This window comes from Mesoplodon densirostris, chromosome 13 (genome assembly GCF_025265405.1).
Source record: "Mesoplodon densirostris isolate mMesDen1 chromosome 13, mMesDen1 primary haplotype, whole genome shotgun sequence".
Classification (NCBI taxonomy): domain Eukaryota; kingdom Metazoa; phylum Chordata; class Mammalia; order Artiodactyla; family Ziphiidae; genus Mesoplodon; species Mesoplodon densirostris.
In genome coordinates this window covers 55,899,740-55,918,718 of record NC_082673.1, presented here as the reverse complement: position 1 = coordinate 55,918,718, position 18,979 = coordinate 55,899,740, and the positions used below count along the sequence as shown (strand labels likewise).

Here is an 18,979-nt window from a genome sequence, read left to right as displayed (position 1 = left end):
GTGTAACTCAGAGGACTATTGTTCCAAGTCCTCTCCTACTTCAATGAAATCCTTTCTTGGTCATTTTGCCTGAAAATTCTACTCTCTACAACCAGAAAGATTAATTCCTTGGTTGTAGTCCTTCGGCCCTCCAGATCACGAAGTGCTGAGATCTCAGGGTCGGAAGCCAGGCTCGGCCTAACTTGTGAGAAATCACTCATCTGTCTCCTATTTGGTGCAAGGTAATAAAGCCTAAGATTGACAGTCTCTGATTTACAATCTGGTCAGATTCCAAGGTCTCCTCAGCAGGGATCAGTCTGCAAAGAGGATGGCCTTAGAAGAAACAGGATATTTTACGGAGGAGTGTTTGGGTTTTTAAGTGTGTTGATGACAGAGTAAGAAAAACCAAATTTGTCATTTAGAGAAATGGTAGAAACAACTTACTTGATGAGTATATATAAGACACACTCACAGAGTCAGATTCACAAAACCTCTCTTACCCAGGGCATGACTGAATTCTTACATGTAGGAGTTCAAAACTCAGAGAAAGCTTCCTATTGATTTTGATAACAATAAGGAATTGTTCTGGGCTAAATTCTGTCTTCCCACCTTAAATTCATTTGTTGAAGTCCCAATCCCCAGTTGGTCAGATGGTGATTGCGTTTGGAGATAGAACCTTTAAAGGGTGATTAGGTTAAAATGAGGCCATTAGGGTGGATCCTAAGCCAATCTGATTGGTATCCTTATGAGAAATGGAAAGTTGGACACACACAGAGGCACCAGGCATGCATGGGCACAGAACAAAGACCACATGCAGAAACAGCAAGCCAAGGAGAGAAACCTCAGAAGAAATCAACCCTGCCGACACCTTGACTTTGGACTTCTAGCCTCCAGAACTGGGAGAAAATAGATTTCTATTGACACTCACTCTGCGGTATTTTGTTACGGCAGCCCTAGCAAACTAAGACAGGGAGAAATCCTTGTACTGGGGGAGATCATGCTTCAAGCATGAGAAGTAAGCTGAAAATCTGACCTTTCAATACAAAGATTGATCCTCCCATCCCTTGTCACCAACTTAAATATCAACCATCCCCTTCTCACTGAAGGTGACTGATACAGGAGAATATAGGAGGAAAGTTTTGAGGGCAGCAATAACAGTATGCTAAATTCCCATGTATGTACCACCGTCATTCTGGGTATGGACCTCAATATGATTTTTCAAATGTTCCATATGTTTGATGCATTATTAAATGCAAGCATTCATAAGAAGACAAAAATTCATAAAGGATATAGAAATTCAGATTCAACTGTTTCTCAGCTGACCATGTATAGCACTGTTCCAAGTGCTTCCCATATATTTTTTAAAAATTTTTATTGGACTGCAGTTGATTTACAATGTTGTGTTAGTTTCAGGTGTACAGCAAAGTGAATCAGTTATACATATAACCACTCTTTTTTAGATTCTTTTCCCATATAGGTCATTACAGAGTATTGAGGCTTCCCATACATTAACGCATTTCACCCTCACATCTCACCTACCTTGGAGGTAGGTATTGTTTTCCTCAATTTACACATGAAGCCACTGAAACAGAGAGGTCAAGAGACCTATAAAATGTGGATGACGATAGTACCTACCTCAAAGGATTGTTGCAATTATAAGTAAAAGGTTTCAAACAGGTCCTAGGATTTAGTAACATTAAAGAAGTGTAGATCATATTTTTATCACACTGGTGCCCTAATCAGATAAGGTTGAATTTGGGAGTAAAGAGATACCTTAATGCTACTCAGTTGTTCCACAACCGTTTACTGAGCAATTACTATGTGTCAGGCATTGCGCTAAATCCTGGATGGTAATGACAAGCAAATAGCATCTTAAGATGGTAAGACATCTTTTTTTTTTTTTTTTTGCAGTACGCGGGCCTCTCACTGTTGTGGCCTTTCCCGTTGCGGAGCACAGGCTCCGGACGCGCAGGCCCAGCGACCATGGCTCACGGGCCTAGCCACTCCAAGGCATGTGGGATCTTCCCAGACCGGGGCACGAACCCGTGTCCCCTGCATCAGCAGGCGGACTCTCAACCACTGAGCCACCAGGGAAGCCCAAGACATCTTTTTTTAAAAAAAATTTATTTTATTTATATTTTTATACAGAAGGTTCTTATTAGTCATCCATTTTATACACATCAGTGTATACATGTCAATCCCAATCGCCCAATTCATCACCACCCCCCCCACCCCCACCGCTTTCCCCTCTTTGCGTCCATACGTTTGTTCTCTACATCTGTGTCTCAATTTCTGTCCTGCAAACCGGTTAAGATGGTAAGACATCTTTGAAGAAAGGCAGGAAGGAGAAGCCAGGCTTTTAGCTGTGATTACCTCCAGGAAGTGAAATTGAGGAGTAATGTCTTTCAGGTTTTGATTTTATACACATCTGTACTCTAACTTTTTTTTTTTAATAAGCAAACGTTGATTTTGTAATTTAAAAACCAATGAAGTGGAAAAGTTTTTTTTAAAAAAGAAACATGAATACTTGAGGTTGTGATCACTCAGTCTCAGTCAATGATTCAAGAAAAACATTTTGCAAGTCTACTCTGTGAAAGATGACAAGTATAGAAATTGGTTTCTGCCCCCCATGGGTTTGCAATCTGCTTGGGCAGATAAGATGCAAACAGGACCAAAGCTACCCCAAAAGACAAGGCAGTCAGTAAACATCAGGAGAGCAAGTTCAGCAAAAAATTTACCCTCAAAGATAGAGCTAGGGCCTCCCTGGTGGCGCAGTGGTTGAGAGTCCGCCTGCCGATGCAGGGGATACGGGTTCGTGCCCCGGTCTGGGAGGATCCCATATGCCGCGGAGCGGCTGGGCCCGTGAGCCATGGCCGCTGGGCCTGCGCATCCGGAGCCTGTGCTCCGCAACGGGAGAGGCCACAACAGTGAGAGGCCCACATACCGCAAAAAGAAAAAAAAAAAAAAAAGATAGAGCTAAATGGTCTTTGGAAAAATGTACAGTTTTGGATGGAAATTAACACAGCTTTAGTGGAAGCCGATGGATTACAAACACCAGGACTCAACTAAAGCAAAACGAGGACTTCCGTTAGTCAGTAATCCACTCTATCACCTGAATGTTGAAACAAATTCAGTTCTAACCAGAGTTAAATGAGCAGTTAGGGAAATGGGACTCTAGCACTTGAAATTAAAGTTCCACTAACTCAAAAGTGTGGAAATGTTGGCTAAAAGGTCCTGAGTCTGGCTAAGAATTGAATTTTCTTGTGGTCACAGTCATAATTCTGGGATGAGTCAAAGTACTCCCATTGGGTCCATTCACCAGTAGCTGGTTATGGTGAATTTCTACCAAACTTCTTTAAATGAAGAGATGAGACTTGCTGTCCCTACTTTCTCCCCCCACCCTAGAAATCTGTCCTTTTACCCCACCCCTCTTGATCATTATCAATGGCCTCCTGGTCATTTTTGTGTCCCTAATGTCTAGCAGAGTGCCTGGTAGAGTCTGGAAATGTCTGCTGAGATGAATCAATGACTCAACTCAGTGGCTTTTTCTCTAAGTTCTGTTCCATTTGGCCTCGCTGGGGCATGACGTTAATATTGACCTGGCCTAGAAATTCTCTTTCCCATCATATTCCATGACGTCTGGTTCTCTCGCCCACCTCTCCCCAACTCCTCCAGCCCCACCTTAGGCGGTCCCTTCGTGGATATTCTTCCTGCCCCACCTCTCCCTCCTGCTTCCCGCATGTGGCTGCAGCCCAAGGCTCAGGCTTCACTCTCTCCTAAGGCCACACTTCAGGGCATCCAGGAGATGATGATGATACTAATATGTGTTATAATCATAACAACAGCAATAACAACAATTGTCTAACGTGTATTAGGAACTTTACTCGTTATCTTATTTAATCCCACAAACTATGATGTAGGTATTTTTACTCTATGTTATAGATGAGAAGACCAAGGCTCAGAAATAAAAAGACACATGACTAGCAAGTCGCAGAACTGGGATTTGAGCCCAGGTCTCGCTGTACTGAAGGTCCAAAACAAACACGTAAGTGAACACCGGAAACGGAAATTAAAATTCGGAAGGAAATGGACCGTGCTGCTTCCTGCCTGCACCGCTGGTTCCGCTCTCTCCTCGCGGTGTTATCGCTGCCTCTGCTCCGTCTCGACGTGTCCTTGTAGGTGTCCCATCTCACCTTCAAACCCACTGTGCCTAAAACTCCTCATCATCTTTTCTAAAAATCCCATCACTCTTTCATCACTGTTGCCATCACCCTCAGAGTCACGGAAGCTCAAACCCAGGATTCGACTGTGACTTTTCCTCCCCCTCTTTATTCATCACACCCTCTCTCATTCCTCACCCCTTCCTTCTCTCTTCATTTCTACGGTCGCTACTCAAATCTGGCTCTTGTCACCCCTCACCAGAGGGCTACCTCTGGTAGCCCTAACTGGTCTTTGCAGCCCTCCCTATCTTCCTCCTGGAATCCATCCTGCCCTCTACCACGAGATTAAGTTTCCTAAAATGAGGCTTTGCCTTTATCAGTCCCACTTAAAAACCCTTTAGTGTCTCTTTTTCAGAGATAAAGTCCAGACCCTTTAGCCTGGTTTTCAAAGCCCTGTATACTCTGATTCCACCTGAGGTCTTCAACTTCATCTCCTACTTCTCACCTGCAGGGATTCTCTGCTTCAACAGAGTTTGTCTCCTCAACTGCTGAAGTCAGGTTGGCCTTAACTAGGGTGAGCCTATACTTTCGCGTTCAGACTGGAACCCCCTTGAAAGTGAAAGGCAGTGCTCTTGAGAAGTGGGCCAACAGCCATAAACTGGTGTATCTGTGGGGAGGAAGGTGATCTCCGCATCTTACTCTTCCGCCGTCTTCCTCCCAATCTCCAACAGCCATAAACTGGGACCCTCCTGGATTAACTGGGATTATGGTTCCCCATATTCATACCGTTCTCTGCCCATCTACATACAGGCCACTCAGACCAGGGGCTAATGGAATGCTTCCAGGGTCCCTAACAGCCTCTGTTTCTCCTCTAAATGTCCTGCTCTAAGTCTGATACCTGGAGTCTCCACTTTGACAAGTCCCTTCAGATTGATGTCTTCAGGTTCGGCCGCCGGTTTAGCTTTCAGTTTGGTGGCTTCTCACTGTGACCGTCTCTCCTGATCTACCAGCTCTCGACCTGGCCCTCCCGGCCCGGTCTCAGTCCGCACCTCTACACCGTCACTGCCCTCATGCCTCCCCTTGCCTTAGACATCTGTCCCATTGCTACCCGTCCTTCCTCACCCAGATGTCCCCCACACTAGCCATGCGTCTGTCCCTCTTCTCTGACCTCCTGTGGCCTCTATCACCTCTGTCATTTGCTTTGCACTCAGCACAGCCCCGTCGAGCAGCAACTGACATTTTGCAAGTTTGTTCAGTCTCCCTAACCAAAGCAACTGGCCACAAAAGTCCAGGGCCACTTAGTCATCTGACTCCCAGCCTCTAACAGGTCAGGCATTTGGTGGAAGAGGATGAGAATAAGAACCTCTGATGCATCAGGCCGGGGTCACACATGGTCTCTCCCAGTTTCCCATTCTTCAGCTTGAACCCCTGCTCTGAGGAAGGCAGACATTCTTACACACTGACAATTCAATAGCAACACGCATCTCTGGTAAACACAGCTCACGTCAGCTCCCCGGCAACCACAGCATTTCTTCTCAGGCTTGTTGCTCTTCAGTAAATGTCAGACTCCAGAAGTTTCAGCAAAACCCTTAGAGACTCAAAGGCTGTCTACTACAGAGGACCGTTAGGCAATTATTTGGCAACACCCAGAGACCTGGGCTCCCCACTGCCTTCCAGTTTCCCGAGGGCCAAGGCTGGTCTCCTGCCCCAGCCATGGCCCCTAATGCCCCTGCTCTGCCAGCTCCCCGTCACTCACACAAGCTCTGGGCCCTCCCTGTTCTTTCTCTCACCCTAATTAACCAGACACCCTCAACCTGTATCCTGTAGCTCAGCCTTACTTCCAACTGATTTCCTTCTGACACAACAGCATCCAAAGTTTCTCCCCATTTAACAACCGGTAAGGGAAAAAATATATACGTAAAACAAAATAGAGAGTATGACCTCATTTTGGTAAACATTAACAAAATGTTCAGAAGTAGATATTTATGTGGGGAAAGGTCTGGCAGAAAATACAACAAGCTATTACTAGTGCTTTTCTCGTCTAAGTTCCTCAATGAAAATGGATTACTTGCATAATAAAAATGAATGAAGAAAAAAAAAAAGCTGGTGTTTCCCCATTGGCTTCTTTTTTGCCAGTGTTAATGGATGTGGTACCCTGCTACCTATCACGGTCACCACCCACAGAATAAGGGGGAAAAAACAACGCAGGCTTAGGAGACCAATTCCATTTGTGGATTTATGATGAGGGCCGTTTTAATCTCCATCCGTGTGTAAAAACAAACAAACAAACCCATTTTATTCTCATCATCACCTGCAAAGAACAGGCGCCACCCGCACTTTTGTTTTGTTGCTTTTTCCTTTCCCATCCTCAGCTAAGAATCACAGTGTGCTGGAAAGCGTAAGTTCTATGTGCAAAAAAATCATCATTGACTGTTTGCGGGAAGCAAAACAGAACAGGTCCTCTGAAAACAACAGAATATGGAACAGGACATGTAGGTATTCAGAGTTAGCAAATGAAGGTTCCAGTTCTGATGTCAGTCAAGTTCTTTTCCTTCCTTTCCTTATGGATTTTCTGCCTCATAAGTATCCAGCTCAGTTTACTGAACACCTACTATTTGCCAGGCACTGTTTGTTGGTGGAAAGATAAATGAGGCTGTGCAAGTTTAAAGGGCTTTGTAGACAACCTGGGAGGGGCCACGTGCATATTAGGGATTCGCTGGTCTGCCCTGCAGGTGCCGATGAAAACCATTATCCGTCACCGAAGAAATTAGGTGCCATCCCCCCACCTCTCACCGGCCCGGCCCTCGCAATGTGGAGTTGCTGCTCAGTGGGAAACCGCTCAGCTGATTGTGAGCCTGTGCCTGTAGTCCTGAGCACTGCCCCTGAGACTTCTTACCCAGGACCAGCGTTTGAGGCTGCTATTTGTTTTCTCTGACCGTGGTGTCTCACTACACACAGCTGGCCTCTCACACCTGGCCATCACTGGGGCTGTCACTGAGCTGCAGATCCGTACTTAGAAGGAAGGCTGCCTGCCTCTTCGAGGTGCCACTCAGCCACCTTACCCACCACCAACTGGACCTCATGTATAACACGTGAGCTATACTGAAGGCAGGCCAGCCCAGACATACCTTCCACACGGAACGAAAATCCGCCCAGTCCTTTCCGAGGCAATCAGTAACGGACAATTTTTATTTACATAGATTATCATAAATATGCCTTTTGCTGAGGACCCAGAATGAGAAAATGCTAACCTCAGCCACAAACGAAGTCTTTAAAGTTCAAATTCTGACTAACAACTAGACCAGAGAACTTGGAGCACTTTGTTGAAACTCAAAGGAGAGTAAATGGATATGTGGGCACCCCCCTCCCTTCTTACTAGCTTCTCTTGGGCTTCCCCATCAAGCAAGGCTGGGTGGGATACTCACCCACACACCGTTTCCCGTCCTCGGCCAGGGTGTAGCCACTGTAGCACTGGCAGACAAAGGAGCCCAGCAGGTTCACGCAGAGCTGCTCGCAGCCATGGTCCTCCGCCGCACACAGGTCCTGGACTGGGGCAAAGCCATACCATTAGAACATGGCTCTCAAGGAGGTGACCCTCGGTGACCCTCGGCCATCAACAAGCAACTCTACAGCACTTGTCAAAATAACCTATAGGGCTTCCCTGGTGGCGCAGTGGTTAAGAATCCACCTGCCAATGCAGGGGACACGGGTTTGAGCCCTGGCCCGGGAAGATCCCACACGCTGCAGAGCAGCTAGGCCTGTGCGCCACAACTACTGAGCCTGCTCTCTAGAGCCCATGAGCCACAACTACTGAAGCCCGCGTGCCTACAGCCCGTCCTCCGCAACAAGAGAAGCCACTGCAATGAGAAGCCCGCGCACCGCAATGAAGAGGAGACCCCGCTCACCACAACCAGAGAAAGCCCACGCAGCAACAAAGACCCAACGCAGCCAAAAATCAATAAGTAAAATAAATTAATTAATTAAAAAGAATAACCTTTAAAAACATTGCAAACATTATAAGATCATAGTGGAAAATTTGGGAAACATAGAAAAAAAACAGAAAAGAAAATTCACCTGTAACCCCCCACCTGCAGTCCTACCATCCAGAGGCCACCATTATTAACACTCGGGCGTGTTTCTATGTATATAGAAAAACTCATTTTTCAAAGTTGGAATTATTCATCTCTATTAAATGCATTAAATAATTTAAAATTAACATCAATTTGTGGGACTTCCCTGGTGGTCCAGTGGTTAAGACTTGGTGCTCCCAACGCAGGGGACGTGGGTTCGATCCTTGTTCAGGGAACTAGATTCCACATGCCAGAACTAAAAGAGCCCCATGCCACAACTAAAGATGCTGCACAAGGCAACGAAAATCCTGCGTGCCGTACCCAAGGCCCAGTGCAGCCAAATAAATAAATTAATTTAAAAAACCCACGAATTTGTATTTTTCCCACCTCAATGAAAGTGTTCTGAAAACATTTGATGGTTCTTGGACTGAAGTTATCACAAGCAGGTATTTGCGCTTGTCTGCATCAAGTACCATTCCTATTCTTTGAGAACTAAAAGGCTTCGTAATCAGAGTCTCACCAAGGTACACACCGATATACACAGTCTCACCAAGGTAATCTGGTGCTGTCTTTGACATTTTGCAGAAGCTGAGAGAGAGCACAGTGAAAAGACCTGCTACTCCACCAAAAACATGGCAGGTCTAGAAGAGCCTCTTATTCCCAAGTCTTCATTAGTCTCTTTGGACATCGTTTTCCTCATTCCATTTCTCTGTCAGAAGGACCTTTCAAAGTCCTCTTTGTGCTCTACTTAGTCATCCCATAAATGAGGAAAATGGGAAGCCAAAGGAGGTTAGGTAGAGGTAACACAGATTACTAGGGAGAAATGAATGGATGGCTATTAACAGTTCTATTTTGGTCAAATATTTATTAGCGCTAGGCCCTGGCTATTTACTCAAATGCAATGTAAGAACACACTCACAGCAGTGCATTTACTGCCGTGGAACTAAGAATCTATCAGAGGATGAAACGGTTAAAGGCATTTTCACTCCATCACCGACTCAGTCTCTCCTTTGAAGAAACAGGCTGACATGACGGCATTATTTCTCAGCAAGGAGAACGGCTTGGTTTCATAACTAGCTCTTTGAGTGACTTTACCATTAAAGTTGGAGAAAATCAAAGAGCATTAAAGGGATTGAATATATTAAAAATTGTTTTCCTCTGGTTAAAAGTTACCACAATGACAACTATGGTAAAAACTTAATACATAGAAAGCTGGATCCATCCCTGAATCCAATGGCTATACTTTAATGTAATCTCCGAGGTCTCTGAGTTTTAATAGTTTATTATGCTTTCAGATAATTATAACATATCAAGTTGATTAAAAAGATAAAAGCTGATATATTCATCACCTCTATCAAATGCATTAAATTTTTTAAAAAAATAAAAGCTACATCATAAGATTAAAAAACATTTAGGTCTAAGATTCCACAAATAAGGATTCTGGTTTTAAAATGCTAAAAGAATTATTTTCATTCCCCAATCAATAAAGTAGATGAAAAAATTATAGATGCAAATTCCTCCCTTACCAGTCTATTTCTATCTTATATTTCCAGTTGGGAACTCCAAGTGAGATTTCCCATGGATCCAGATATAAGGAAAATAGCAAGAATCAGAAAAAACTTCAGCTCATGCAAAAATTATGGTGAATAATTAAAGAGTGACAAAATTTACAGTTAGTTACAAGCTTAAGCCAGAGACCTAAGAAAAATCTGAATCATCAGATACTTTTCATTTATTCAGTCAATGAAGCACCTAGTTTATCCCAGGCACTGGGGCTATAGTGGCGAACCAAACAGATAAAGGGGTTCCTGCCGACACACAGCTTGTACTCTAAGGGTTAGTAATGTGAAGTTCTAGGAAGAGAATTTCTGATAAAAACTCAGAAGTGGAATTTATCCAAAGAAAACAAAAACACTAATTCAAAGAGATATATGCACCCCTATGTTCATTGAAGCATTATTTACAATAGCCAAGATATGGCAGCAACCTAAGTGTCCATCAACAGATGAATGGATAAAGAAGATGTGCTACATATAATCAATGAAATGTTACTCAGCCATAAAAAAAGAATGAAATTTTGCCATTTGTGACAACATGGATGAACCTTGAGGGTATTATGCTAAGTGAAATAAGTCAGACAGAGAGAGACAGATACATATGATCTCACTTATATGTGGAATCTAAAAAACAAAACAACTGAACAGCATAACAAAACAGAAATAGACTCATGGATACAGAGAACAAACTGGTGGTTGCCAGAAGGGACGGGTTAAGGATATGAATGAAATAGGTAAAGGGGATTAAGAGGTACAAACTTCCAGCTATAAAATAAATAAGTCACAGGGACGTAATGTACACATAGGGAATATAATCAATAATACTGTAACAACTATGTATGGTGACAGATGGTAACTGGACTTATTGTGGTGATTATTTCAAAAAGTATATAATGAAAATGTAGGGCTTCCCTGGTGGTGCAGTGGTTGGGGGTCCGCCTGCTGATGCAGGGGACACGGGTTCGTGCCCCGGTCCGGGAAGATCCCACGTGCCGCGGAGCGGCTGGGCCCGTGAGCCATGGCCACTGACCCTGCGCGTCCGGAGCCTGTGCTCCGCATCGGGAGAGGCCACAACAGTGAGAGGCCCGCGTACCGCAAAAAAAAAAAAAAAAAAAAGGTAAAAAAAAAAAGTAAAATACTGAATCACTACATTGTACACCTGAAACTAATACTGGATGTAAAGAGTGTTTCTGACTGAGAGAACAGTGAATGCAAAGGCCCTTAGGTAGAACAAACTAGCCCCATTTGAGGACTGGGAAGGCCAGAGTAGCTATCAGATGCATCCTAAATAACTAAAATACAAAATAGAACATGCTAGAAATCCAGAAGAGAGGTGCTGCCAATACAGTGGGAGTTCAGAACGGGGATGGATTACTGCCAGCCAAGGCTGGATCCATCAGAAAAGGCTGGCAGGCCAAGCGGGAGAGAATGGAGAAAGGGAAATGGACCCAGGGCGGAGGGAACAGTAAATGTGCAGAAACAGAGGAAAGCAGGACAGGAATGGTAGCTGAATTCCACTCTGGGAATTCCAAGGGAAGTAGCAGGAGGGAGCATCGGAAGGACAATTGACACCAGATGGCAGAGGGCCTGGAATCAGGCTGCGTGGTCTGAACTGTGCTCAGCAGGCAGTGGGGACCACTCAAGGTCAAAGCCTTAAAAAGGGAGATGGGCCATTTTACCTGAGTTGGGCTTTGGAAGGATAAATCTGTTTGCATCACAGTTTCTTTTAGCTCTGGGAAATATAAAGGACTTCTAGAACAGATAAATGAAAATCACTGCTTTGGTAACAGAGGTAGTTTTCTGAATTCCAAGCCAAAGTAGCTTGGGTTTGCTTGCACGTTGATGGGAAAATCAACCTCTTGACGGGAGGACCTTCAATTGTTCTTCAGAGCTCTTGGCCCCGCCCATCGGCTGTCAGTGCATGTCAGTGCACCCCTGCACTTCTCCCTCCTGGCATGTATCACAATGTTAATCACATAGGCATTTATGTAGTAATGTATTTACTGTGTCTCCCTTGCCAGGCTCCCTAACTGGGAGGAGAGCGTCCCTGCACAAAGTCCTCGTGGCTGGAAAATGACACCCCAGTACACTGGAACAACATACTCCCAAATCCCAAGCCCATCTCTGAAGGTGGGGGGGTAGGAGCTTCTCCACCTGGGTCCCCCTTCTCAGCTCCCACAGCTGCTTTGCCTCCTCTCTGTGTCCAGCAGGAATCCTGCCTAGCAGTGGTTACAAAGGGGTGGTGGCAGTTTAAGTAATTTTTTTCTCTTATTTATAATGATCTGTTTTTGAATTTTCTAACAAGAGCTTATACAAAGAGCTTTTATAATAATGAAAAACAATCAACGTTACAAAAGAACCCCTTTGAAAGTAGCATCTTAAAAGCAGTGAGGACTTCCCTGATGGTGCAGTGGTTAAGAATCCGCCTGCCAGTGCCGGGGACACAGGTTCGACCCCCAGTCCGGGAAGATCCCACATGCCGCAGAGCAACTAAGCCTGTGCACCAAAACTACTGAGCCTGCGCTCTAGAGCCCGCGAGCCAAAGTTGAGCCTGCGAGCCACAACTACTGAAGCCTGCGTGCTACAACTACTGAAGCCCGTGTGCCAAGAGCCCGTGCTCTACAACAAGAGAAGCCACTGCAGTGAGAAGCCCGTGCACCGCAACAAAGAGTAGCCCCTGCTCGCCGCAACTAGAGAAAGCCCGTGCGTAGCAAGGAAGACTCAACACAGCCAAAAATAAAAATTAAAAAAATTAAAAATAAAGTGTGTCTTTATAAAATAAAATAAAAGCAGTGAACCAGGATCTTGAAGCAGTAAGCATTTTTCCCCCAAGACTTCCCCCCATAAGGTAGGTAGAGAGGCAATGAGATGCTTATGCCTTCCGGAACAGGACAGCCATGAGTCACTACAGGGTCCCATCTACCAGAGCATGACCTCGGCTGCTCATTAAAACCATCTGGGGACCTTTGGAAAATCCTGATGCCCAGCCCAACCCCTTAAATCAGACAGCTGGGGCTGGGATGCAGGCAACACTGTTTGCTAAAGCTCCCAGATAATTCCAGTGTGCAGCCAGGTTGAGAGCCATTGAACCTACAGGATAAAATTCCTCACAATCATCCAAGGGGAAGGGGCCCAGATGCAAGAGTCAGCCTCCCCCTTTATCAACTGAGTCTGCAGGCTCAGATTCTTCTTTTAAGCAAATCTCAGAATTTTTTGCTGTCCTTGGACCCCTCTCCAAGTGGCTAAAAGACCCCGGACACTAAGTGAGGGTGCAAAGTGTGGTAGGAACAGGAGTTCCGGAAGAACGATCCCACAAACAGCAGGCCTGCCAGCTGGCCTCAGGCCTTTCATACTGTTTTTAGAACACTGGGGATTTATGGCCACTAGTGATCTGTACTGTCCCAAAGGAAACCATGGAGGATTAATTTAATTAAACAAAGAGTAAGGAATGAATACAGACTAGGTTCTCACAAAACAACTTTGTTGTTTTTCTGGCAGTAGTCGCTTCCATTTGAAACAAATACAGATGTTTTTGGATGATTCCTTATTCTTTAGGAAAACAGGAATTTTTTTTCTCACAGCCTGGGAGGATTTCACTGAAGGGTCATAAAACCTTGGGCGTTGGAGAAGCAGTGGATTCAGAGTTCCCGTTACCCCTCCAAGCCTTCTCTACCCCGTTACCCCCACTCATGGCTATGGACTTCAGCCCGATGTCACCTCCTCCAGGAAGCCTTCTTCAGCTTGGCTGGGCTTAGAGTCTCCTTCCTCTGGGCTCCTCTAGCCCTATACACACAGCTCCACTAGAGCACTTATGCATTTAGCCCACAGTATTAGAAGGACCGGATCACAGGTCTGTCTGCCCCATGAGAATGATCTGGTCTGACTCAGTTTTGATTCCCCAGTGTCCTAGCGCATGTAGTTGGTGCCCCATAAGTGTTCGCCTACTGAATGAACAGTGACAAAGTCCCATACCCCTTGCCTCCCAACAGGGATGTTTCTAGAGTCCTAAAATATCTCCTCCATCAGAAATGGGGTCCTGGGAAGATGAGTGAGATGGGAATAAAATGTTTCCCGAGTCTCTGTACCTCTCCTCGTCCCCAGCAAGAGATATTCCTCTTCCAGAAGAGTACAGTGACATCGGGGAGCCCACCCCCAGCTGTAGACACCAGAATTCTCATGATAGCTAAGGAACCAGTTGCCTTGCTGTCTGCTGCATCCCTGGTACCTAGCACAGTGCCTGGCACATTGTAGGTGCTCATTAAGTGCTTGTGAATGGATGAATGGACCCAACACCTGAAATACAGGGTTGTCAGTCATTCCTCACTCATCAGTCTTACCCAGGCTGTAAGCTCTGAAAGGCACAGGATAAGTCTTCGGTGGTGTTCAGGGTGCCTGTGATACCACACACTTCACACAGCAGGTGCTTAGTGGACATGTGTTGATCTGACTTGACAGTCACCAGCCTGGAGTACTCAGGGATGGGGGGCTCTTATCTGATCACTCCCTTTTAGAGGTCAAGTTTCCCTTCACGGTTTCCCTTACCACAGTTATAATTTAACCCTTAATTGGCAATTGTTAATTTCATGTCTACTTCCCCTGCCATTTGAAGGCAGTGCTTGTTCTGTTCAGCCCTCCAGCTCAAATAACTAGCATGGTGTTTGGCATGTGGTCAATTTTTAAAACTATCGTTGAATGACTGAATTCATTCATTTGTCAAATTGCTCAAACTGCTGGGGAAAAAACAGTGGATAAAATAGATTAAAAAAATCAATCAATCTCTGTCCCCATGTAGCGGATATTCAAGTGGGAAGCCAGCTCCTACTGACTCACACTGACAGATCGTGCCCACCTCTTCCCAACTCTGTGTTCAGCAAGGCCAAGTGGGTAGCTTGAAATCAGCCATGGTGGTCGTATTGACAACACAGGAATTGGTGAACATTGCAAACTGGAGCTTTGCCCCCTGGAGGCCTGATGTTAAACAGTTACTAGCATATACCATGGACAGGGGCCAGACATAAACAACATAAGCGGGTAAAATATATATTATGTCAGATATTAGAAGTGCTACAGAATAAAATTAAGCAGGAAAGGGGGGTTGGGAGTGTGGAAGAAAGGGAACTTCTGTTTTAAATAGTGTGGTCAGAAGGTGGTCTCACAGAAAAGATTATTTTATACAAGGACCTGAGGGAGGTAATATGAAAAAGCAGGGATCAAGGGGATTGAATCTTGGAGGAGGAGATAAGGGGCAGTTATGTTTCTTTCCATAGGGCTTAAGGGAAGCAATCAGATATAATGAAAAGAATATTGCCTTTGGGGCCTCCCTGGTGGCGCAGTGGTTGAGAGTCCGCCTGCCGATGCAGGGGATACGGGTTCGTGCCCCGGTCTGGGAGGATCCCATATGCCGCGGAGCGGCTGGGCCCGTGAGCCATGGCCGCTGAGCCTGCGCATCCGGAGCCTGTGCTCCGCAACGGGAGAGGCCACAACAGTGAGAGGCCCGCGTACGGCAAAAAAAAAAAAAAAAAAAAAAAAAAGAATATTGCCTTTGGAGCCAGACCTGGCTTCAGCGAGGTGACCTGTGTGACTTCATATAAGTGATTTCTATGAGATTGAATTTTCATAGAGGTTAAAGAATTAAGTGGAGAAAACATCTTATGACAGGGTTAAATGAGATAATATAGATGATAAAGCATCTGAGCGATGGGAGGTACTCAACAAATGTTAGTCTCCTTTTTTCCTAGTTTAGGGTAAAGAAAGGTCTTGGTGGTGCAGGCCTAGTTAAGCATGGAGGAAAGGTGAACCCCAACCGAATTTTGCCTACATCACAATTCTAATATAATATCACTTTATTGGGTGCCTATGAAACCCCCAACTAGATTCAGATTTCTTTAAATGACATCAATGTATCCGTGACTAAGTTTTGGTTTGTGAGTTCTATGCTGAATTGATCTGACACAGCAAAGTAGGCAATTTTGAATTTTATAACAAAAGATCTCAACAAACTCAAATAATGCCTTGCCAGAGGGCAAATGTTAGCGTGTATATAGCTGACAGTCAGCAAAATCCGCTTGTTTCTCTTTTTTTTTTTTGCTGCACGCGGGCCTCTCACTCTTGTGGCCTCTCCCGTTGCGGAGCACAGGCTCCAGATGCGCAGGCTCAGCAGCCATGGCTCATGGGCCCAGCCGCTCGGCAGCATGTGCGATCTTCCCAGACCAGGGCACGAACCCGTGTCCCCTGCGTTGGCAGGCGGACTCTCAACCACGGAGCCACCAGGGAAGCCCCGATTGCTTCTCTAGTTTCCTGGAGAATTTTAGGAGGGATGTTAACTGCATCTGCTCAGTCTTCCTAAGTGAAATAAATCAGTGAGGATTTGATAACTAAGGGCCCCAGGGCTATGCTCAAATCCTTCCCTAGCACTCCCCTGAGGCTCTCAGCCATTCTAGATTTAAGGGCCTTCCTCAGTGTGTGATCTTGAAACCCTAGCACAGCGCCTCGGCCGAAGATCTTGGAAAACTTCCATCTGGTTACACTGGATGAGAAGCACGGGACAAAGACTGCAGTGGCTGTGCCTGACATCATCCTGGGTGAAATCAAAGGCTTTTTACTGACTTTTCAGAATTTTAGACAAGCTGCATTGCATGCTATGGACATCAACGACAGTTTAGTTTCTCCTCTGGACTTAAAGCAAAACGGACACCTTTAAAGACATGCTCCGCTTTTTTTTTTACGGCTCCTGCTGCTATTTAGCCTGAGATGTAGAAATCGGAAATTATGTATCACAGTGAGAGAGAAGAGAAATGTATTATTAGAGCTGTTATTTCACTCAGCTGGGAAACAATGCCATTTCTGCCTGCTCCAACCCCGAAAACTCACTTGGACTTAAGGCTCTGCAAACACCTGCCAAACCTAAGCCTGCATTTTGGGGACCATCCCCCTCCTTTCATCATGTCTGAAGGCCCTAATCTTATTTTGACAGCTGCGGTTTGGATTTGAAGACTTTCAGCAGTAAATGTGAGTCAGCAGCCTTGTGCTTCTCTGCTGGAAGAAACACCACCAACCCCATGTCACCCAGAAAAACAAACGGGTCCTTCCAGGCAAATTCCAGCTCCAAACTCGCATCCCTCCTCCCCCAACGGCTTCATTCTTTTTCAATCAGTTCTCCTATTCATGAACGAGATTTTAGTTTTCTTTTCAGAAGGGGAAAAGAGGAGGATCCCCAAAACAAAGCCTGAAAACATAAGTAAATCTGACTGAATGAGGTTGATCAAAATAATAAATAAGCGTGAACGAATAACGCCCTAGTCAGGCAGAGCGCGTTGCAATTTCCAAATGGCTGTCAGTCACATCATCACGTTCTCAAGATGAACTCCCTGAGGAGTGGAATCTCCCAGGGAGAGATCTAGTTTAAAACAGCGGGGGCAGTGGTTTTCAAACTTGACCAGAATCCCCTAGAGGGCTTTAAAAGGCTGTTAAAAGACACCTTCCTAGGCTGCATCCCTGGAGTCCCTGATTCAGTAGGTCTGGGGTAAGTAGGGCCTGGGAATTTGCATTCCTAACAAGTTTACCTGCAAAGCCGCCTGTTTGTGTGCACGCACGCAGCCTGCTCGCTCTTGCACTTGCTCCGCGCTGTCTCAGCTTTGTGGGCTGCCCCAAAGCTGAGACCTTGACCTCCCCTTTCCACACTCCCTTCCTCCCTCCAAGATTCCATCCATCTTCAGGGTCAATTATCACCACCAAGCGTATCCAGCCAGGCATTTTTCTTGAACGCTAACCCTCATCTCCAGCTGCATCCAACCACTTGTGTGGGCTCTCGCCCGGACTCACTGCTTTCCCCGCAAAACCAGGTTTCCTCTCTTAAGTTATTTATCAGTTTAAATTCTAACACCCCCTACCCACCATTCCCCATCTTCGGTCATAAACTCCTCCCTGGGGTGGGGATTATTGCTGTGATATCCTAATTAACTCCATGGGCATAAGAAACACATGCACTGAATTGACTGAACTGATTTGAACTGTAAACTGATTTCATCGTCCATGTTCTGCTCTGCACGTGCAGAGCACAAGGCAAGCCAAGATCTGAGTGTTCTTGGAGGGTCTTGGGTCTCAAACATATAAGAGGAAACACTTATTTTTCTCCCACACACCACAAGAGCGTCTGGCTCATAGAGGGGAATCAGTAAGTATTGAATGAATAAATGAACAAATGAGTGGATGGATGGATGGTATTTCTGCACCTATTATCTAATCCTAATTCTAATCCTATGTATATATTACTGCCACGGTCAATTTACTAAAATGTGGTTTTCCCCTTGACACCCTGTGTTCAGCCCCTCTATCCACCAAAGACAGAAGCTGGAACTCAGCTTGAGAATCAAATCACTCCATAATTTGTTCCAGCTTAAATTCCTTTCCCCATCCCCCACTAATGTCCCAAACAAACTATTCCAAATAGGCAGTCTGTACAGTTAGCATCCCCTAAAGACAACAAGCTCTACATTTCTCTTCTCTTCTTTGACTTGCTAGAAAAACCCCTATGCCCCAAAGCCTTCCCTGATTGTTCCATGACTTTCTCCAATCTCTTCTCTTGCAGCCTTCTGTCTCAGCACCAGTTACCTTCCCAAACCACCCTGTTCTGAAAATACATAGATATACATACATCTATATTATTGAATTTAAATGAGGTACAATAAACTACACATATTCAACATAGACAAGCTGGTAAACTTGACAGATCAACATATCATCACTATAGTCGAGATAACATATCCATCACCTCCAGGTCCCCAAAGTTTCCTAGTGCCCCTTTGTAATCCCTTCACCTGTCCCTTCTCTCCCCTTGGCCCCAGGCAACCACTAATCTGCTGATCATAGATTAGTTACCATTTTCTAAAATTTCATATAAATGGAATCCTACAATATGTACTCTTTTTTTGGGGGGGTCTCATTTCTTTCACTCAACACAGTTATTTTGACATTCATCCAGCTTGCTGCATGGGTCAATAGTTCATTCTTTTCATTGCCTAGTTGTATTACATTGTATGCATATATCACAATTTGTTAAGAATTCACCTGTTGATGATTTGGGCTGTTTCCAGTTTTAGGTTATTACAAGTAAAGCTGCTATAAACATTTGTTTGGATATAAACTTTAATTTCTTTTGAGTAAATACCTAAAAGTGGAATTATGGTAGGTACATACTTAACTTTGTAAGAAACTG

General features: G+C 44.9%; 1 protein-coding gene across 3 annotated transcripts in view; it reads right to left on the bottom strand.

Moving 5' to 3' along the window:
• MATN2 (matrilin 2) overlaps positions 1–18,979 on the bottom strand; it is a 156,124-nt gene that overhangs the window by 66,435 nt on the left and 70,710 nt on the right. For all 3 annotated transcript variants that reach the window (XM_060115607.1, XM_060115606.1, XM_060115608.1), the window contains exon 5: positions 7,565–7,687. In XM_060115607.1, coding sequence (XP_059971590.1) covers positions 7,565–7,687 — 123 coding nt within the window. The remainder of the gene's footprint in view (positions 1–7,564; positions 7,688–18,979) is intronic.